The sequence below is a fragment of the Hypomesus nipponensis genome, chromosome 25, assembly GCF_054491055.1.
Source record: "Hypomesus nipponensis isolate SF chromosome 25, ASM5449105v1, whole genome shotgun sequence".
Taxonomy (NCBI): Eukaryota; Metazoa; Chordata; class Actinopteri; order Osmeriformes; family Osmeridae; genus Hypomesus; species Hypomesus nipponensis.
Genome location: NC_140385.1, coordinates 8,517,935 through 8,540,479, shown reverse-complemented (window position 1 = coordinate 8,540,479; position 22,545 = coordinate 8,517,935). Strand labels below are relative to the sequence as shown.

At 48.8% G+C, this 22,545-nt stretch overlaps 1 protein-coding gene across 2 annotated transcripts in view; it reads left to right on the top strand.

Annotated features, from left to right (window-relative positions):
* Window positions 1–22,545, top strand: part of sorcs2 (sortilin-related VPS10 domain containing receptor 2) — a 214,677-nt gene that overhangs the window by 174,318 nt on the left and 17,814 nt on the right. For both annotated transcript variants that reach the window (XM_084691223.1, XM_084691224.1), the window contains exons 4-8: window positions 12,446–12,610; window positions 14,727–14,800; window positions 16,263–16,327; window positions 19,077–19,195; window positions 20,152–20,241. In XM_084691223.1, the coding sequence (XP_084547349.1) occupies window positions 12,446–12,610; window positions 14,727–14,800; window positions 16,263–16,327; window positions 19,077–19,195; window positions 20,152–20,241 (513 nt within the window). The remainder of the gene's footprint in view (window positions 1–12,445; window positions 12,611–14,726; window positions 14,801–16,262; window positions 16,328–19,076; window positions 19,196–20,151; window positions 20,242–22,545) is intronic.

The following is a 22,545-nucleotide window of genomic DNA, read 5'->3' as shown; positions in this document are numbered from 1 at the left end:
ATTGTAATACTGTGTATTTGCATTCATTACCACACACACACACACACACACACACACACACATGCACACACTCAGTACAGACGCACACTAAGCTCATATGAATGTACTGTACACACACACACACACACACAACTCACAAATTTTAGTAATCCTCCCCCACTGCCTTTGAGACATCAACACAACTTTTGAAGTCATTTAAAGTCGAGAAAGTATTCTTCAGACAATCCTTCATAGAGTGTCAGAGGGTGAAAGAGACCATTGTCATAGCAATCCTAGCAAAGTTTGGAAAAAAGTTTAACATTCAAATCAAAGAAATAAGTGCGTAAAACCTGCATAAATCCTGAAAGGAATCATATTCTTTGGGGTAAGTCCTCGGAGCAACCAGAGGAAATATCAACCGTTTCCTGACACAAGCTGCCTTAGCCATTTTCAATTACCTTCATGTCAAGATGCCACACATACTTATGTTTCCTGTCTGTCAAGGCCTAGAGTTGTCCGTAAGCCCTGCCTCACTGTGCCTGGCCGTGCCCACGGCGTCCCCTGGAACACATGGAACACTCGGTTTCTTCTAGGTGGGAAGTTTTGAAGCTTATTGCTAATGCTATGCTAAGACTGGGTTTTCTATGCGACGGCTTACGCTAACACGACTGTAGGGCAGATATTTGTTCAGAAACCGATGGCGTAAATGAGCCAGGATGTTCACCAAAACTTGTGCTGTATAGGGTGTGTGTGTGTGTTCGTGTTTGTGTGTGGGTGTGTGTGTGTGTGTGTTGATATTTCACTGTAGCTTGAGCTCATTGGAGCAAAAGTCATCCCTACGGAAACAGAACCATAACCATGACAACCTGACCTGACTAATAGGAATGACTATCACTGGAACATTGTTACTGAATAGAAAGAGAGAGTATTTGGGGACACCAGAAAGTGAAGGAAACTTAATTAAAAAGTCAAGGTAAAGAAAAGAGTGTCAATTCAAGACAGAATTAAAGAGACTGGAGAAGAGAGAAAGGCAGAGAGGAGGGTTCTGTGTTTGGGGTTGCGGTTAATTAGGGTTGGGATGGTCCAAGGTACAAGGAACAGGCATGGGAGCCATAGTCTCAGGTTCCCGGTTAAGGCTAAAGGTTTAGGCTTAGATCCGGGTGCTGGCTCTGGTTATGTTATCCATGATTCCCACTCAGTCGACCGCGGAAAACCAAACATCCGACAGAGAAGAACGCGAAGAGATCCTCAAACTCCATAATCTTCCAGGACTGCATCTGAACCCTATCCACACCAGTCCTGCGGACTCAAACAATTACCTTCAACTGAAAACACAACCGGGGACTTTGTGATGGAATTCCTGTCATGAACGTTGTCTTGGATTACGTGGAGTGGTAGTGTAGCTCTTTCATCTTTCTCGAGAAGACAACTTGATCACTATAAAAAGGAAGCAAAAGCCCAAATCTCTCGGTTGCGATACATGAAAAATGTTCAGTCTTGTCAAGCATATGGAACTAGAACACATTAGATAAGGATAATGTTCTTTTACGTATGAAGTTATAACTCAAGGTCTCCGAAAAGTTATTTGCAGAACTAATCGTTTGATGTCACAGTTTTAACTGGGAGGGAAATATAGACAATTACAGACTGGGAAGTAAAAAAGTCATCTTGGTGAATAACGTTCCTTGGGAGGAATTAGCATCTCACAGAGAATTCCCACTGAAGTCACTGCAGGGGCTTGTCCGTCCTTAGTAATCTGTCCTCCTACCGCATGTCCCACTGTTCTTACCGTTCCCCTTTACCTCTTTATTTTGTGTCTGTGAAAGGAAGATACCAGGAAGAGAGACGCAGAGAATGTGTCTTTTATTAGATTTTGAGATGAAGGGTCAATAAAATCATGTTTAGTTGAATCGTTTTGTTGACCATAACTAGGAGATGAGCACAGCAAAACAACAATCTCTTTTTTTTTTTTCTCCTCTTCCTTTCCCTGTTCCCTGTCTCATCTCTCCGTTCCCAATTGAGTCTCACCTAGACTACTCTGGGTGACCATCAATTGCAAACTAACCAAAATAATAGGGACGTTTTCCTGCAAATATTTTTGGTCAAACAATGAAATGATTTTACTGCAGAACACATATTTATTTTTAATTCCCCCCCCCCCCCTCCCTTTGTATTAATACATGTTTGTTTATTCAGGCATGACACTTGAACAAGCCAAGCTTCCCTCTCTCCCCTCCTGGACCGAGGGCTCGCTCCGTGGTTCCTACATGGCTCCCTAACAATTAATCATTCGCTGTCAGCGAAGGATGATGACAGTACAAGTGCATTTGCTTGTTAAAGTCAGCGTGCTCTGTGTGTGCGTGCGCTCGTATGTGTGGGGTAAAATGTATCTCTATCTCTCTCATTCTGTGCGTGTGCGTGCGTGTGCGTGTCCATTTCAAACGGATCTGCAGAACATCGAGCTGATGTTTCAGGATTAGGCTCTGTTTACTTTTTTCACGAGCGACAAATCCCCCCAGCCTACATCCTCGCCCGCACTTCAAAGGTAATCAATTCAGCATACAAAAATGTCTGGAAACTTACAAAATGTTCCAAAAAGGATGAATATTAACACAGACGCCTTGCCAACAACAGCACTTTGTAGCCAGGCAGAATCCTATGCCCAACTGAATTAATCTTTCAGGTTTAGAGCAATATTCTACATTTACAGAATGAGTGGGCGACATTAGGGAGTCGGGATTTCAAACAACCAGGGTTTTACAGGCAGGCATATGTTCCTGGCTGTGTGGGCCTTCACCAATTTGGTTAGAATCGATTTGATTCATTCATCAATAATTGATCGTTGATGGAATAGATTAGACAAATAATTGGTGAGTGTGTGTGCGGCTGCATGCCAATACTCTTGATTAGTCGCTTGTTTCTCAATTTTCTTCTGTTCCTTAGCGCAGTAGCCTGGGACAACAGCGCCGCCCTAGTGGTCTGGTTGACTCTGCTTAGCGTAGATGGTCCACAGAACATCCCCGTTGTGTAGAGTACTGCATCTGCTGATTTGTGGCCTTGAGGGGGACGGAATTGGATTGAAGAAAGGAAGCAAAGCTAAAGTCGGAATCCTGACAACTTCAAAATAAATGTCTCCCTGTCGGGCTGGTTTTCTTACGAGCTGTCTGCTGCCGTTGTCGTCAAGGAGACGCAAGGGACTGCTCAATACTTCAGATGTATGCGCACACAAACACACACACACACTCACTCTCTTAATCTCTGAAGGATTTATTGCCGTATTTTCCTTCTCTTTCTCCCTCCGTGTTCCTAATAACCTGGGCTCCCTGGAAGGCTACTGTAATATGCCCCAGATCAGCCCCAGTCTGCCCAAGACAAGTCTCTCTCAATGCCACCTCATTGATTTTCTGTCCTTTTTTTCTCTTTGTTCCCCTGTCTCCCACTGTCAGGAAAGCAGCAGTGTGTGTGTGTGAGAGAGCGTGTGTGTGTGCGCATGCTGGCAGAGAAGCTTTTGGTTACCTGGAAGAACCAGACGGCAGGACCTCAGAGGACAGCCTGTACCTGCCCTCGAGGAGGATATGGAACCCATGTAGGGAGGGATAACAGTGATGCATGCATGCTGACTGCTGTGTATCTGTGTGTGTGTGTGGTTGTGGGTGCGATTGTGAGTGTGTTACGCTGAACAGATGTGAGGGAACTTTGGGCTGCCGAGGCGTGTGTGTTTGTGTGTGTCCTCACCTGACCCCATAGAGGAGTTTATTTTGCAGTGTCCAGTAAAATGAATGGTACAATAGACACAGGCAGGATGGCAGTATTAAGTTGATTTGTCAGTACTTTGTAACTCTTATGAGTTGATGTCAGATGAGTACGTCAATTGGGATCCGTATCTCCCAGAAGCCCTGGTGTTCCCCTGCAGCCCCCACAGAGGCCCCAATGTTCCCCTGCAGCCTCCACAGCCGCCTGTCTGTCTGAATTCCCCCCAAACACTGGTCCTGTGACCGAGAGAAACGCACGTCCAACTGCATCTGTCATTAACAATTCTTTAGCATTGTATGTTCTGTCTCTCTCTCTCACACACTCTCGTTCCCTCTCCCTCTCTAACCTTACTTACGCGACCGGTACCGTTGAAGATGGCTCAGCTCGGGGTCAGATGGCGGAGCGGTTAGGGAGTCTGGCTATTAATCAGAAGGTTGTGTGTTCGATTCCCGGCTGTGCCAAATGACGTTGTGTCCTTGGGCAAGGCACTTCACCCTACTTGCCTCTGGGGAATGTCACTGTACCCCCCCCCCCCTTCAAATCCATAACATTAATTTAAACCCTTCCGTTCCAGTCGCTTTCACCAATCAGTCACCAGGCCTCGCTGCGGAGGCTTCAAAGGTGGGTGTTGGATTCAAGCAAGTGTGGCTAGTCCCTGTTCTCCTTGATATGAAATAGATTAGAATGCTGGGAAGTTAGAAAAATAACTTCAATATGTCAGCCTTTCATTTTATTGTAAGTTATACCTTTTAACACAGGCTTTTTGAAATACAATTTTACCCCCAGTCTTAGTTGAGTCGCCTAATTGAAACTGTTCCCATCAAAGCCAAAGGCGTGCTAAATCGTCGCTCTGATGGGATTTCAATACGCCACTGCTCCCGGAGCCTGATGAAAACACTTCTCATCTCACATTCGTCGAGCCGGAGGTGAAAAATCGGGAGCGTCATCTCTTCCTCTCAAACGCTCTAATTTCCTCTCCTGCCTCCCACTGTCGATTTCACTCTGTCCATCATGGACAGTAAGTTCCATCTCGCTCTTTTACACCCTATCATTTTTACCGCCGTCTCGTCCTCAAGTGTCACTCGTTTCCCGAAGGTATGCGAGTCCGAGTTAGAGACCGCGAGAGAAGCTCTGAGAGAGAGAGAGAGAGAGAGAGAGAGCAGGGAGAGGTCAGAGAGAAGAGAGCGTTGTGGCAGACAGATCCAGCTAGGTCAGACTCGACAGAGAGACTGTTCCCCCGCGGAGGTCGGCCAACGGCGAGGCGGAGCGAACGCGCACTCTCCGTCCGCCGCCGCGACTCCTCCACCAATCACGCGCGCATCCCTCTCGGCGCCGTCCCCCCGGTCTCAACTGACGACGCACACATCACACGCTGACGGAGAGAGGAAATCAAATCCCACAACAGACCACTTTCACTGATAAATGGTTTGCCTATGGAGTGGGAGGCAAACAGAGGACCCCCCCCAAAAAAAACATTTGTTGGTGTACATTACTTTCATACTGTCGTTTTATCTCCCAAGTCCCTTGATTTGTCGCGTAATACTGGCAACACAAGCCATCAATAAAACATCATTTTAAAGGTTGAATCAATTTTCTCTGTGCAAGGGTCCCCAAATATAGCCGTGAAAGGATCTGGCTAATGGCTGTAATGCTCCCCGGCCCACAACGTTAAACCTCTTATCTGCAATTAAGATCATTATCAGTGTGACAGCTACTCATGTGTTTAAACACATCCATGGCCATGTTTCTACTGTTTCTCGTATCAACGCAATGGAATTTGATGCCTTGCATCAACGGCAATGGATGCTTCTTAAAACACCAATTGGATGAAGGTGCAAAAAATTCACTTTGCATTCCTTTTGGCAGTGATACCGCGAGTCAACTTCGAGGGTCAAAGTTGTGTCGGCCAACTTTATTATACAGCAATGCATTAATGTGATCAACTTGTCTTGACACAGCATTTTCCATGACAAACTGCCGTTGGAGGAAGAATTGCAAAATGGTTGACGACATTTGTTTTGTGAACGCACCCGTGAAGTACAAAGCTGTTCACCTTTGCAAATGAAAAATAAAAAAACACATCTCAGATGGAAACATGAAACTCACTGCATTGGCTAAATGAGATGTGCTCCCCTATTAAAATGCACCTGTTAGCTTTTATCACACACTCCCTCTCAAAGAGTGGATGTGATTGGGAAAAACTGTTTACTCATAAAAACCTCTCATTAAATATGTGTTTCTTTTTAATGGACTCTATAAAAGCATGTATGAAGAATTTTCAAATAAACAAACACACACACATCCCCACCCCCGCCGCTAAATTGTATTAGGATTAATGACGACACTAATACAATGTAAATATTGAAAATGCGAACCACTATCTCTCCCAGCTCCCTCATCACCTCCTACGGGGACGATCTGCACGTGGCTCCCTATTCAGTGCTCTGTTCTGTGTCAAGAAAGACACGGTCTCTCTGTCTCTCTGTCTCTCTGTCTCTCTCTCTCTTTGTCTCTCTCTCTCTCTCTCTGTGTCTCTCTCTCTGTCTCTCTCTCTGTCTCTGTCTCTCTGTCTGTCTCTGTCTCTCTGTCTGTCTCTCTCTCTCTGTCTCTCTCTCTGTCTCTCTCTCTGTGTCTCTCTCTCTGTCTCTCTCTCTGTCTTTCATTCTCTCTCCGCCTTTGGGAAGAGGAGTGGAGCAGACGGCTTCGGCTGTGGGGTTGAGGATCGAGCAGGGGGACCTGGGGTGTGGCCTTAACAGGCTGGGCAGCTCGCACTCCGAACACACACCAACGTAGCGCCTGACACCACGCACGCACACACACACTCATGCACGCACGCACACACACACACACACACTCACACACAAAGGCATATGGCCACAGTCCATCGCAGACACGCAGAAACTGGTTGATTCAGTTGCGGCCCTATCTATCTTCCCTCTTGAGTCTGGGCGGTGGGTCTGGTGTGTGCGGGTGCTGTGGTGGGGGGGGAGGGATAAGTATGCCAGTCACAGCATAGCTCCCTGTCAGTGTTGATAAGTGGTAATTGAATTGTGCGGTGCGGGTCGGGCTGTGTCCGGGAGGAGGCAGGGTTGGGTGGGCGTTGGGGGGCGGAAGAGGGGGAGGGGCTCAACGGGGGTCTTGCTAGCTACTCTTTTAATTGTGGTGGACAGATGCTTCTCTCTCTCTCTCTCTCTCTCTCTCTCTCTCTCTCTCTCTCTCTCTCTCTCTCTCTCTCTCTCTCTCTCTCTCTCTCTCTCTCTCTCTCTCTCTCTCTCTCTCTCTCTCTCTCTCTCTCTCTCTCTCTCTCTCTCTCTCTCTCTCTCTCTCTCTCTCTCTCTCTCTCTCTCTCTCTCTCTCTCTCTCTCTCTCTCTCTCTCTCTCTCTCTCTCACCTGCCCTCTTTTTATCCCATCCTCTGCATCGCTCTAACCGTCTCTCTCTGTCTCTACCTGTCTCTCTCTATATGTCTCTCTAGATATATCTTTCTCTCTCTCCATGTCTCAACATGTCTCTCGCTACCTGTCCTTATGTCAGTCAGTCTTCTGCTCTGAATGATTGCCCTTTTTATTCTTGCCCTTTTAGATTCCGTCTGGGCCTCCATCTGTCTTTCTTCCAGTCTCTCATTTTTAGTCATTTTTGGAGGCCATTCTTGTGCCTTTTTGTGAATTTTTCCTCTCGCAAGGTCAAGAGATGGGCTTTCCTTGTCTCTTGTCCCTCCCTACCTCCCCCTCTTCTTTTGATGGTATTTAATTTCCCCTGCTGCTAGGTCAGGTTGTGTTTGTGGTTTGGGAGCTCTCTCTCTCTCTTCCCCCTCTCTCTCTCTCTCCCCCCCCCCTCTCTCTCTCTCTCTCCCCCCCCCTCTCTCTCTCTCTCTCTCTCTCTCTCTCTCTCTCTCTCTCTCTCTCTCTCTCTCTCTCTCTCTCTCTCTCTCTCTCTCTCTCTCTCTCTCTCTCTCTCTCTCTCTATTCCCCCTCTCCCCCCTCTCTTTCTCTCTCTCTCTCTCTCTCTCTCTCTCTCTCTCTCTCTCTCTCTCTCTCTCTCTCTCTCTCCCTTCTCCTCCCTTGCTCTGATGCTGGCTCTGCTAGTACAGGTCAGTGTGGCGTGACTGTGGCAGGGTACGATGGTAGGCTACTCCTTGGTGCCAGCCGTGGATGTCTGTATCTGTGTGTGTGTGTGTCCTCCTTTCCAGCCCTCCTCCTCCTCCCTCTCCATCCCACGCACAGTGTGGGATGTAGTCATCTATAGCTAAATAAAAACACACATTCTTCTCACTTTCTCTGGGCAGGAGTTTGGTCAGAGACTTGTTTCTCTGCCATAATGGCCTCATTTTCATTCTCATTGAATTGTAATAGCTTTAGGGACCGGACTAAAGCGGTGCCTATTAAAAATGTTCAAAGCAGATGATTAGTGGAGTATTTGAGCCAGCTAAAGTGTTCCCCAAGGCCAGAGTGCCTGTTACTGAGGACCGTTGACAGTGCTGATTTGCAGCTGTCAATAACTTCCTGATCTTTAAGGAAATCAGGCAAGTAAACTGAACAGATATACACAATGAGCCTGCTAGACCCCCCCCCCCCCCCACACACACACACACACACACACACACACCCCACACACACACATACCAGGGCTTGAGGCAGGAAAGGAAGAACATTCTCTTAACTCACTGTAATTAAGTCTGAAATCTCCCCTCAGAGGTACCTCCACTCTGCATAGGCAATAGCTCTTTCTATCTCATTCTCTGTCTCCATCTCTCTTTCTCTCTCCGTCCCTTTCTGTCTATCTTGGCCATTCGTTTAAGTCAAGAAAGTAATGAGAACAATGAGAAAACCCTTTCTGATTGAGATGGAGAGATCTGTGAGGGAAAGCGAGAGAGAACGAGAGAGAGGGCGGTGTGTTAGTATGCCAGACAGGCCAAACCTCAACGAGACACAGATAGAGGAGGATGATAAGAGGACTTGTCAGAGAGAGAGGGAGAGGGAGAGAGAGAAAGAGAGAGAGAGAGATAGAAGCAGAATGTGGCACTGAGAGGGATGGACGGACAGAGGGAGATGGAGGGCGGGCGAGAGCGGGAGAGTAAAATCTCTCACTTGTCAGTCCAACACCAGGATAAGTCTCTATCTCAAAAAGGGCGGGCAGCTACTGGAGGTAGCGGAGACCGTATCTGGGCCACGAGCAGTTAACGCAGAGTGGGCACGGCGGGCACGCCTCTTCACCCTTGGCAGTGCACTTCTATTCATCTCAACACACTCTCTCCTCACGCGCACCACTCTCTCTCTCTCTCTCTCTCTCTCTCTCTCTCTCTCTCTCTCTCTCTCACCATCCCTCCCCCCTTCTCTTTTGCTATCGTATGGAACGCAGTGTCGAAGATGTGGATCGAAGCCAAGATGGAGGGCCGTGGAGCCATGGGCTGTCAGTTGCCACCGGTGTAGTACAAATGCACCTGACCGCATGGAAACTAATCTCCATTATGGCTCCAGGAGGCGCCATGGTTAATGTGTCAGGGCTGTAGCCCAGGGGAAAGCAGCGCTCGCTCTGGGACTCTGTGACATCTATGACAGTTGGTAGACGGTGCAGCTATGCCTTTTGCTTCGACTCCTTCCCTGGCTCTAATGTGTCCCGTTTATCATCGAGTCCCGGTCCCTCGATGGGTAACACAGTTTTTGGAGACCTGCGCGCACGTGTGTGTAAGTGTGTGTCCGTGTGTGTAAGTGTGTGTGTCCGTGTGTGCGACCGCCTGCTCGCCTGTGTGCTTTTTCCTCTGCTTAGACCTCGACACAACAGTCTTGTCCCCAACAATTGCATCTCCTCAGTGACGTCATGCAGTGTAACCACAAACTCCTCCTCTTTGCATCGAGGCCCTGATGGGCACACAGTATACAGACTGGGCACATCTCTCTCCTCTCTCCTCTGCTGACCTGTGTTCCCGGGCCCATAACTTCGTACCGTGTCTGTCCTCTGCACGGAGCCGCGGGAGCGTGTGTGTAGCTATAGCCTCAGCTGATCTCTGCGTTTCCCAACAGCCGTTAGAGAAAAGGCTACCCCTTGCTTCCAGCAGGGAAGGTCGGTGTGCGTGTTTTCCCGGGTGAGAATTCAGCCGACAGCTGACAAGCGAGAGGTCGACAGGAGACGGATCCCTGTGTGTCTAGAGAGTTCACGTCGCAGTCCTCGGTCACCTCGTCACTTGTCATGGAAGAACAAGTGTGGGAGAGGAAGCCTGCTTCGGCTCCCCCCCCCCCCCCTCTCTACACCATAAACCCCCACCGACGCCAGTCTCAAGTGCAGGCTTTAGAGACAGGATGTTTGGAGACTGCTTGTATCTGTCACACACAATGGAAGCTCTGTGCCTGACCGAGGCTGGGTTATTAGTCGGAGAAAGCAGTTGTGAAAGATGAATGTATCGAGGGAGGCTTTGATTCCTGGAAATCAAAACCTTTGCCTGCAGAAGGTCCATAGTAATTGCTTGCTTTCTCTCTCTATATAATATATTCTGAACTCAGTTTTTTAAATAATGTATGGCTTTGGATTCACGATTCCGTCACTGAGAGGAACTGCCTCATAGAGTTGAACTGCCTGAAAGTTTGTCTCTCTCTATGGTAGTGGATGGGTTCCCGAAGAGCGTGGTTGTCACTTGGACAACAGCACCACTCATAGACTGTCAAAGGTACTGCATCACACCGAGGCGTGAGAGAGAGTGACATCTGAATTCTGAAGAGACTTGGACTCTTTCCTCTAGCAGTGTTGACCTCAAAACATTCACTAGGGTAGGAAAGAAGGGTAAACGTCACCAGGGACCTCTAGGAAGTACAAGAGGAGATTGCTAATGCTATCTCAGGCAGCATAGGCCTAGAGTATAAGCACAAAACAAATGTAGAATGTTGTTGGGGCCTCTTTCTCATCCAATAAGGTTAGTGTGGCTTGATGAATCTATTTTTGGAAGATAGCATGGTTTCTAGGTAAATTGTGCTACCTCGCAAGTTGGTTTTTCAAAGGGAAACTTACCGTTAAGTTAATCCAGTCTTTAAGTTTGAGGAGGGTGGATCTTGTTACGCTAAGTGTTAGCTGTCCGGCTCAGTTGTTTACTAGGACTCTGGGTCGATTTTAAAAGCTTGAGTTGTGAGACTGGAGGTATTTTAACTGGAGGGGGAGTGTGTGTGTGTGTGTGTGTGTGTGTGTGTGTGTGTGTGTGTGTGTGTGTGTGTGTGTGTGTGCGTGTGCGTGTGCGTGTGTGTGTGTGTGTGCGTGCGTGCAGACACGGGAGAAAGTGAGGTTAGCAGCCAACAGCCAAAGGTTTAGTGAGTTGAGTCAAAGGGGAGGTTTAAATAAGATGAATGAGCATGGCTGGGCTAGTATGATAAAGGAGGCCACACAGGAGGGAGGAACATACACACACACAGAAATAATACACAGAAGCAGGAACACACACACGCAAAAGAAAGCACACACCACCGCTCCCTGTTATACACACGCAAAAATCATCACACATTCTCTCCTAACCTCCTCCCTCTGCACCCTCCCTCCCTCCCTCGTTCTCTCCACAGTCCAACAGCCAGGAGCTGCTCATTACAGCATCTCCTCCACTGAGCCCCTGCTCTCTGTCCCCTCTCCACGCACTGGCTTCTCCTCTTCTCTGGGGTTTTGGAAAGAGAGGGTGAATGTCCTACGTTCCCAAACAAGCATTGTGAACATTCTCTTTCTCTTTATCTCGCTCTTTCTCTCACTCTCGCTCTTGCTCTCTCAACTTCTCTCTCCCTCCCTCTCCCTCTCTCTCCCTCTCCTTCTGTGTCTCTGTCTGTCTTTCCCCCTCTCCGTCTTTCCCTCGTTCCCTCTCTCTTCTCTCTCTGTCTTTCTCTCTCTCACACACATGCTTTCTCCTGGTTGTGATTGAGCGCACGCCCATGGCGCCTATACCAGGCTCACTGAGCCCGTCACAAGCACACCAACGTTCCTAAAACACATCAGGTCCCAGCCCCGTATGGAGCGCTTTAGCTCTGTGTAATTGTGCCTGTGAGCAGCGTAGCAATAGTAGAAGGACGTGTGTGCGATAAAGCCTGCAATTTCTGGTGAGAGAAATGGTGTGAATGCCAATCGTTATGTGAAACGTGGTGTCGTTCTGTCACGTTCTCGGGGAGCTTTCTATGTATTTAACATAGTTTCAGGGCATTTCAAATACACTCACTCTACCCCTGGACCGGTCACTGTTCCCCATCCTAAGGACGGAACTTATTGGTCAATGTTGTAGGAGGATATTGACCATGGCTCAATTCTATAGGTGGATCTTGCCTCCGTCTGTTTGAGACATAAGTGTGATTGGTGAGCTTGTAAGGCCACTAACCCCCAGTTTAATGTGCTCACTTTATGAGCTATAAAACTCAAAATAGCTAATCAATATGGTGTCACCTCAGAATGAGCGCTGCATTTGGGTGATGAAATGGTCTGGTGGCCCCAGATATAGTGTGTATGTTTGTGTGTATGTGTGGAGGTTATGTCCGTGCATATGTGTCCTCAATCAACCACAAACGGAACTGTTAACAAGATACGTCATACCGTCGGACACCATCCAATGACCTGGGCATGATTAACCTCTCTTTTTCACCTTCTTTTTTTCCCTGTCCCCTCTCTCTCTCTCTCTCTCTCTCTCTCTCTCTCTCTCTCTCTCTCTCTCTCTAACTCTCTCTCTCCCCCCCCTCTCTCTCTCTCCCCCCTCCCTTCCTCAGGTGATCCTGGTCAGTAACTCCATAAACGAGAGGGACCAGATGCTCTTCATGAGTACGGACGAGGGCTCCTCTTTCCAGCGGCAGACTCTGTCGTTCACCCCCGACACACTTCTCTTCCACCCCAAGGAGGAGGACAAGGTCCTGGCCTACTGCAAGGATGGCTCGGTGGGTAGAGTGCAAGGTCGAACTGGGATTCAAACCCAGGTCACAAAGTCATGTCATGTTCCGTACCCGTTACATGTATACTGCTGTTACAAAACCAGTGATTTCAATGTGTTGTGTTTCAAGCCACCACCACCCCGCATCCCATTTACAACCGCCTAACTGATCCTCATACACAGCACAATATGTCTGCAGACAAAAAAATGCATCAAAAAGAAAACATCAAAAAAGGATTTGTACACACATTGACAGGGCACCACCGAGTGTCATGTCACACACACATCATCCTGCCAGTCTGTTTAACAGGCAAGCAGAGCTGTGTTGTTCAAAGCTAACTCTAGCCTTGCTCCCCCCCCCCCCCCAGTCCAGATTGTGATGGACACATCATCCCTCGTTCTGAAGCTCTGCTATCCTTTACCCTCCAGCACAGGAATAGTAGTGACTCAGCTATTTAATTCATGGTTGGTGCTGCAACACAGAGCCCTTAGCAGTGCTGGCTAGGATCTGTAGGTGGTAAAGCACTGCCTTTACAAGCTGGTGTAAACATATTACAAATGCACAGTTCTGACAGAGAATACTTGTTTGAAGTCGACTTCAAGAACATATGTAGGATGGGATACATCTCTCGAAAGAACTTACATTCAAGCTTGACTCGTCCACTGATTGAATTTGTTTTGTTGTTGTGGGAGGCAGCCTATGGCTCTTTAGCACCATGAAATACTACCAACTTTTGCTACCAAACGTTAGAATCTGTTTTCTGTGACGAATTGTCCAGATGGAACAGACTATAGGGAAGTAGGCAGACTTTGTACCAGCATATTGAAAATTCCTCTGCGTTAATAATTTATCATTAATTAAACAAGAAATTCAATTAGGCTTTAATTTGTTCCAGGCGGTGGGACAGAAAGTAGCCTCGAAAGTCATTTAACAGAACGAAAAACCATTTAGCACAAGAAAGACCAGAGAAGAGACCCATCTCCGTGGGTGAATGTCTCATATATACATTTTCACAAGAAAGAAATACACTTTTAGACCACTCGCATTTGGGACTAACACCAAGGTTGTGGCGAAGATATTAATGTGTACTATCTGCTCAGGGTTGGGTTGGTCTAGGTTTGTAGTCAAATGATCTGGGTGGGTATGGCTAGTGTTGGAGGCATCTGCGAAGGGTGTGTGTGTGTGTGTGTGTGTGTGTGTGTGTGTGTGTGTGTGTGTGTGTGTGTGTGTGTGTGTGTGTGTGTGTGTGTGTGTGCGTGCGTGCGTGCGTGCGTGCGTGCGTGCGTGCGTGCGTGTGCGTGTGTGTGCGTGTGCGTGTGTGTTTACAAGCTACAGTAAACAATCCAGTGCATCAATGTACCTAACAGCGTTGTTAGAAATATACGGTCAAATATATTGTCACGTGTGTCTGCTCAATACCTGGGTGTGAGGAAGCCAATAATAACATAACCCTAGAATGACGCTGACAAAGCTTTGGTGTTGTTTGTTTCTCAGAATGTGCTTGCGTGTGTGTGTGTGCAGGGCAGGGGAATATGCTGCAGGCTCCGCAGTGCAAGCGTCCTCTTATTCCTTAGTTGCTTTCTAAAGCGTGTGTCCAAGGCACCTTGCGTGAGGATCAATAGATTTTCATTACGGCTGCGATCAATGTATATGTTCTCACACACACACACACACCAATAAGCATGTACACATTCACAAACTCACACACACACAAGTCCGGCATACGAAGAGGAATCGAGGTCAGTTTGAGCCGAGTGAACCGTGAAATTCACTGGCTTGGTCTGGCAGGACATTATTCCAACATGGACTCCCAGTTTACTACAGTGTTGAGGTGTGCTAGCATTTCATAAAACCACCAATAAGCTGTAAGTGTGACATGACTCTGGCACCAGTATTCCACTTTACACTGACCCACTGTACCTACGCTACACACAGCGCAAGCAGTGCCAGAGTCTAGTCTTCAGTCGGTTCAAATACAATCCAAAGCCCTCAGGTTGTGGTACAGTTTAGTGCCTCGATGCTGAGGAAAGTGTTGACCATGTTTCTTCTTGAAGGTTGCGTCACGTTCCTTTGTGAACACTTTGTAAAAGCTATTCTTCCTGTTCTTCTATTCTTCCTCCAGCTCTACGTCTCCACCGATTTGGGCCGCAAGTGGACGTTACTACAGGAGCGAGTCACCAAAGACAGGGTCTTCTGGTCAGTGATGCGACTGGGTTTTCTTTTCAGACGCACACACAAGCTCCTTTGTTCTTCTCTTCTCTCATCCCCTTTCTTTCCCTTCCCCCCCCCCCCACAACCAGTCTTAAATCCGCTCCTTTTAAGAAGGAGGTCTTGGTCACAGACTATTTGATTTATACCTGTATGTCCTGCACGCACATCATCTATCAGGCTGAGCTGAACTGCACATACTGTTAGGCCAGTGCCAGAGCTGAAGTCCTTTCCCTCTCGTGAAGTTAAACAAAGTGCCTCAGGGCTTACGACGTACTTAACATCTGATCTGACTGAACCGATAATCTTATCCAGACCTCCACCCCTCGAGACAGTTGTAAAACTCAATCATAACATAAACCGGGCGGAAATAAATGCACATTTATTGCTTAGCAGAAGGCAAATTGTGTTATGTGTAGTTCCTGATGTGTGTGTGTGTACGTGAAGTTACAGCAGAGATGTCATTATCATATGGCAGGATCTGAAGAGATAAGCACAGTGTTTAAAACCTCTGATGGCTGTATCTCATCCCAGTATGAAATGGGACTTACTAACACAAGGTGATCCCCTCCAAAGATAAGTTCTGAAAGTTTCAGTGTGGTCATGAAAGCCAGACGAGACATTGTTAAGGTCTGGTACGAACTTCTCCAATCGTATGGAGGTCAAGGAGCCAATCACCATAAATCAGATTCACTTTTAAGAGCCAATGAGAAGCACCAGTGGCTGGTGGTCCATCCAGACATGTTGTTTTGGGTTGTAAAATGATCAACTTGATTCATGGCAACCTTGTGGAGTTGTAGGTTTTTTGGAGTGATCCTATTTCCTGGGTCACTCTTCAATGCCAGTCTAGGCTCCCAAAAACTCTCACCCGAATCCCTTTCCTTCAGCCACCCCTTCCTTTCTTTTCCCCTGCCTCCATTCTACAGCTTGCTAATTGCTCGTAAAGGCTCTTTACTGGCAAAGTAATGGAGATTTTATATGTGGCCTCTGTCTTCATGAAGCTAAGGACGTTTCCCAGACTTCACCAAACGGACTGCTAATCAGATCGACTCCACTGAAGGACGGTGGTATGGCGGGGAAGAAGAGCGAGAAGGAGGGTTAGGGTCAGACTGGGGGTAGAGAGAAAGAGAGTAAGGGTTAAGGTGGGGGGTGAGGGGGTAGAGAGAAAAAGGACCAGGGTTTGGACGGATGTGTGTGTGCGGAGGGGGGGGGGGGGGGGGGGGGGGAGAGTGGTGAGGGTTGAAAAAAGTGGCAGGCTCATGTTTCTGCGGATACTGCAGGCTGTGGCCTGAGCAGTAGAGATAGGAAAGAGAGAATGAGGGAGAAATGGGGGGGGGGGGGGGGGGTACAGAGAGAGACTGCTGTCTGTGAAGGCTGGGTTAAGCTGTGTTTCAGGTGTTTGACTGATACAGGTGTCTGATGTGTGTGTGTGTGTGTGTGTGTGTTTCAGGTCTGTCTCTGGGGTGGACGTCGATCCTGACCTGGTCCATATGGAGATGCAAGACACAAGTGGAGGTATGGAGTGTGTCTGAGTGCGTGTTGGTCACATGCAGCAATGCCTTCCGTAATTTCAATTCCACCCCTTTCCCATCCCTTCATCATCTTCTCATCCAACAACAGATGAACATAGCCCCTCTCCCTGCCTCCCCTCTCCCTGCCTCCCCTCTCCCTGCCTCCCCTCTCCCTGCCTCCCCTCTCCCTGCCTCCCATCTCCCTGCCTTCCCACTCCCTGCCTCCCCACTCCGTACCTCCCCTCTTCCTGCCTCCCCTCTCCTTGCCTCCCCTCTCCCTGCCTCCCCTCTCCCTGCCTCCCCTCTCCCTGCCTCCCCTCTCCCTGCCTCCCCTCTCCCTGCCTCCCCTCTCCCTGCCTCCCCTTTTGCTCCCTGGCCAACCAGCCATCCCTCGTCCCCTCCCCAGTCAGGGGACGAAGGATCCCTGACTCCCTCGTACCATATCACCAGGACTCTCAGTCGTGGAAGGTGTGTGTTTGAGAGGTGTGTGTGTGTCACAACGTAGGTCACTCCAGTGCGTGTGCGTTTATACTGTGTGCATGTTGAACGACAAGCATACACCCCCTTCTCAACCATATGTAGATCACAGAGAGACCAAAAGCACAACAAACAGCAGCCCCCACCCTCAAGGGGAAGGGCAAGCGGGGAGGGCAGGAGACAAGCTCACTGTTCGGCTTTTCTTCAGCACACCTCCGCATATGGAAATGAAGCTGCCAACGTTTCCTGTGGAGAATGTTCCGGAGCCCGCCTCCCATACCAGAGTAGAGGAACGATCCCCAAGGGAACACTGCGGCCCGACACGCGGCCCGCCGTCTGAAACCTGTCATCCAGAACAAGCCTGGCTGTGTTGATCACAGAGAACCAGAGAGGCTGTCTGTCCGGGCCAGATGCCCAGGCACGAGAGCTGTACTCTGGGCTAGGCAGGACCACATGGTTCCCTTCCCCTTCACCACCCACAGCTTCCTCTCCCTCCCTCCGCTCCCTTTCCTGATTGCGTGGCGGCATGCACGCCCAGACGGATGGGTGAGGGGGTCCAAGGCGACCAGGCATGCCAGCCCAAGCTGTTCCACCCCTCCCCCCCTGTCACACGCACCCCTGTCAAGGTTATGCGGTGGCAGGGGTGAGGGTGGAGGGAGGACAGTCCGGGTGCTATGGTGGAGCTCTGAAGAAACAGTGGCCCTGGGCCTGTAAAAGCCTGGGTCTCGCCTGGGGTCTATGCCCAGGATTGGTGGGTGGTGAGTGGGACAGGTGTCAAGGGTAGTGGGGGGGTAGCTGGAAGATTTGATTGATGAACTAGGTGTAACATGGCGCTGGGCATTGGTGTGTGTGTGTGTGTGTGTGTGTGCCAGTAGGGAGATGAATGTGGGCCCCCTTGAGGGTGGCGTGCACACATCCAATAGATAGACACAGACAGGCACACACGAACACACACACACACACACACACTTCCTTGGCTCATCTCGTGGACAGAAAAGAAAATGGGTGCATCTGCAGCATTACCTCGACTCGCAGTCCAAATGAGTCCCACTCTCCAAAAGTCCATTTTTTGTCTGTTCCGTCCTTGGCAGAGTTTATTCTCCACTCCGGAAGACTCCGGCACACTTCCCCAGGAAGTCCCCGCTGGTGATTCAGCACCTTGTCTTCGGGTGGTCAGGTGGTGAACGGGGGGAGGGGGTGCGTGTGAGCGAGCGAGAGAGCGAGCGAGCGAGCCGCGTGAGAAAGCGCTCGTGTCACAAGCTGGAATGGAACGCTTAGCGCTAATAGCTTTTTAATGAGTCTCGCAGCCGTATGCTGTTTTGATTAAACGTCCGGGCATTTCAATAAATTAACCGGGCCATTTGTCGACGACGCAAAGAAGGGCGTGTGCTCGTAGCGGGAGGAGCGCAGCGGAGCTCCTGGCCTCGCAGGGAACCTCTCTGTTCTACCTGGGGACCCTAGAATGTCTACCTGTTCAGCAGGGGTTTTGGGGGCTCTGATGACGACTTGCCACCTCGACCCGGCTTAGTGGGGAGGTTCAGGAGCAGGCTGAGTTGGCAGTCGTGGGAAATGCAATATGAGAAGGTGTTAGCCTAGTGACGGGCGGGCACCCTAGTCTACCTCTGTCTCAGGCTAATCCCCTTCCAGTCTGAAGGGAAGGCTGGGATGAATAATATATCATGAATAGATGTCTCCCTGTCTGTCTGACACCTGCTGCTGTCTCTCTCTCTCTCTCTCTCTGTCTCTCTCTCTCTCTCTCTCTATCTCTCTCTCTCTATGTCTCTCTCTCTCTATGTCTCTCTCTCTATCTCTTTCTCTCTCTCTCTCTCTGTCTCTCTCTCTATCTCTCTCTCTCTCTCTCTCTATCTCTCTCTCTCTCTATGTCTCTCTCTCTCTATGTCTCTCTCTCTATCTCTTTCTCTCTCTCTCTCTCTGTCTCTCTCTCTGTCTCTCTCTCTGTCTCTCTCTCTGTCTCTCTCTCTGTCTCTCTCTCTGTCTCTCTCTCTGTCTCTCTCTCTGTCTTCCTCTTGTTCTTCTCTCTGTTCCTCTGTGTCTATTCCGCACACACACACTCTCTCTCTCCCTCACACACACACAGACACAACACGTCGTCTCCACGCCTCACTCCGTCTCTCTCGCTCCCCTCCCTCTCTCTCTCTCTCGCTCCCCCTCCCTCTCTCTCTCATGTCCGGTTCTGTCCTTGACACTGTGTTATCAGCACCATTTATCTCGTGAAAATAACAGGTTCTTCTCCTCACTCCCTCCCCTCCTCCCAGGCTACCTGTATGTGACCTGTCTGATCCAGAACTGCTCCGACAAGCTGGTGACGGCTCAGTTCCTGGGGAAGATCGACCACGGCTCCCTCTCGGTCCAGGATGACTACATCTTTGTCAAGGTAAAGCGACGCGGTGGGGCGCGCCGGGTTCAAGCCCCACGTTCATTAGCCCCAGCCGGTGGAAGAAGAGGCCATTTTGCAAAGAGCTCTGCTGATGGGTCTGTTTTATTTCATGGTCGTGCCCTGAGCTGAAAGGGCCCCACAAATACTCAGTGTCTTGGCAGAATTCCCATGATGCACTGCAGAGGGCATGTTGGATGTGAAGGGTGGGGGGAAAAGGAAAAAGGAGGAGAGGGCAAGACAGAGGGACTGAAAGTAAGGGAGGGTGAACAGATTTACAACCACATAGCCCGCTTACTTTCAGGCGATCATAGGTCTGTTCTGTCCTGCCTGCACCTGTCCTTTCTGATTGGCTGAGCCGTTGTGCTGCGAGGCGGTGTGATTCAGTATTACCCAAAAACCCCTGCTGTGACCCGCGCGCCAACACCGAGTGAGCAGAAGTGGAGATTGTGCTGAGCGCCACACCTTTCATCCCCCTCTCTCTTTCTCGCTCTCCCTTTCCCTCTCTCTTTTCTCTTTCTTTCTGTCTCTCCATCTCTGTCTCTCTCTCTTTCTCTCTCTTTCCCTGTCTCCCTCTCTGTCTCTCTCCTAATAATGACTGAGTCTGTGACTCGGAGGATAACAGATGGTGAATTGCACTCCGTGACTTCACCTGTAGTGGGTCAGGTTGTCAGAGTATGCCGACTCTTGTCTCTTTCTCTCCTTCTTCCTTTCTTTCCCCTCTCTCTGCCGCACACATACGCCTTCTGTTTCTGTTCTCTCTTCTTCTTCTTCTTCTCTCTATCTTTCTCTATACCTCTCTCCATCCAAAGAGAGGAAAGTGGACTTGATGCACCAAAGCAAGTCCTCGTCTTCAGACATCCCCATGATATTGTACACCAGCGTCTCCTAGTGCACGCCAGCATCCCATATTCACCAGTGACATCACTTGTATCTCTGCCCTCTCTGTCTCCTAGGTGACCACGGGAAACCGCACCAAGCACTACGTCTCATACCGGAGGAACGAGTTTGTCCAGATGAGGTTCCCCAAGTACGCCCTGCCCAAGGTAGGGAACCTAACATCCTCTCTTCTGGAACACAGAATGTCCGATTGAACCTCCCTTTGTTTCTATCATCTTACAACAGTTTGGTGTGGGGTCCCATTCAACATAGACTCTTAGCAGACAGGAACAATGCTGGAATGATAATTGACGGGATGAAAACTTGAGTAGGAACCTCTGCTGTCAGCAGCCTGGACTCTGGGGACAGTTTGAGCATGACACGAGCAGTGTTATTGAACAGGATCGATCAGGCTGAGGGAGGGAGAGAGAGGGGGGCGCACAGCCTTGTCTGTTTGGCAATCTCACTTGAGAGAAAACCCCAAACCACAATCACTGACACTTAGATGCATTATACTGGAGACACACACACACACCTCCCTATGAGAGGGTGTGTAGAATTACTTACATTCTACCCCTCAACCACTTTGAGAGGGGCTTAAATTCGATGACTCTAGCCTCTCAGCACTCTTAGGAGGAAGGTGAAAGGGATGGAGTTACACATTTGAGTCCTCCCCTCCCCCTTTCCTGCCCTACTACAGGGTTTCATAGGTCAATATGGCAGGGGCTGTCTCTAAGTGCCACCCTAAGAGAAGAGAGGGAGGAAGATGGGGGATTAGTCTGAAAGTGTGTGTGAGGTAGAGGGAAATGTGTGTGCATGTAAGCGTGCGTGTGTGTTTTGTTAGGAAAGACGGCTCGAGTTTTCTGCCTCCCCACATATGTCCTCTTAGCAGTCGGATGAGCAGATAGGTCACACGTTCAAATATGGAGCTTTTAAGTCAGAAGGAGGAGAGGAGGGAGGGGTAAGCGGAGAAGAGAGGGAGGGAAACAAAGAGAGAGACACACACACAGACTTGTGTCATAAAGTGACAGAAAAAGAAAGTGTGTGTGTGTGTCCCTGCTCCTGTTTTCCACTGTGAATAATTGAAGAGTGAGATGAAAAATGCAGAAGCCACAGGAGAGCCCAGCTCCTCCTCAGAGGGATGTGCCCGAGTTTGGCATGAACCGTCTCACTCTCACCCGGTCAGAAAAGGCTGGGGGAGGGAATGTTTCCTAGTTTCTCCCTCACCTCTTCTGTTTTGTTTCCCTCATACGTCATCTCTCTGTTTCCTCTCTCTTGCTGTCACAGCCACATCTCTCTCTCTCTCTCTCTCTCTCTCTCTCTCTCTCTCTCTCTCTCTCTCTCTCTCTCTCTCTCTCTCTCTCTCTCTCTCTCTCTCTCTCTCTCTCTCTCTCTCTCTCTCTCTCTCTCTCTCTCTCTCTCTCTCTCCTCTCCCTCTCTCTCTCTCTCTCTCTCTCTCTCTCTCTCTCGTTATCCACTTTTCTCTATCTCTCTTTTTCTGTCTGTGTCTTGTCTGTCTTTCTGCATGTCTCTCTCGCTTTCTCGCCTCTCTCTCTCTCTCTCTTACCCAAATTGCAACAGCCTTCCTCATTCAGCTTTGAAAGCCTTTATTGTCACCCCTGCGTGCTTCGCTGTGGAAATTGTCAAGCGTTTTCCTTCTTCGCACCGGGAAATCATTTCACAGATCAAATACAAGTAATAGACAAAAAAAAAACACATCATTATCAATATGTTTTTTCTTTCTATGTAGAAGCCCTCTGAGGATGAACAAATAAACAGATATTCAAATAAACAAACATCACTTTGGGGGGAAACTGCATTTGTGATGCGCAAAGGGACCGTGATAAAAAAGAAACTCGTCCAAAAATTCAGCCTTGAAAAACACTTGATATGCAGCTGGAATTACGATTTTCCCCAAAGTGATGTTTATGTGTAGTTTCAATCGAGCACATGACTAAACTCTAGATAAACTCTGCGTGCTAATCCAGACCCCTTTCAGTCAACACGATTGATTCACCCTAATCTGACATGGTCTATTTTACTTTCAAAGCTGTCATTACTTGACAGCCTTTTGTGGAGAGATGAAACGGTAGATGTGCTGTACTCAGCAAACTGCACGACATCACTGACTCTCTCTCCTCCCCCTGTCATCGAATCCCTCAGTTTATTGTACAACTTGTTTGCCTAAGTGAGCGCATATCCAAGCTTCATCCAGCTGTCTAACTTTGTAATCCATTCCGGTTAAAGATGAAACGTTGTGTGCACAACGGTGCAGCATTCAAACACATGCTGTTTGCAGACGCCTTGTGTGATCTGTGTGCTAAGCTGTGTTGGGGGTGGTTCCTCACTGAGGGATTTTTTCTTCAAAAGCCACATCGGTATCTGAAGAGTCTAAAGTACATATGCGATGTGTGTGTGTTTGTGTATGATTTGTGTGTTTGTGTATGATGTCTGTGTGTGCTTGTGTGTGT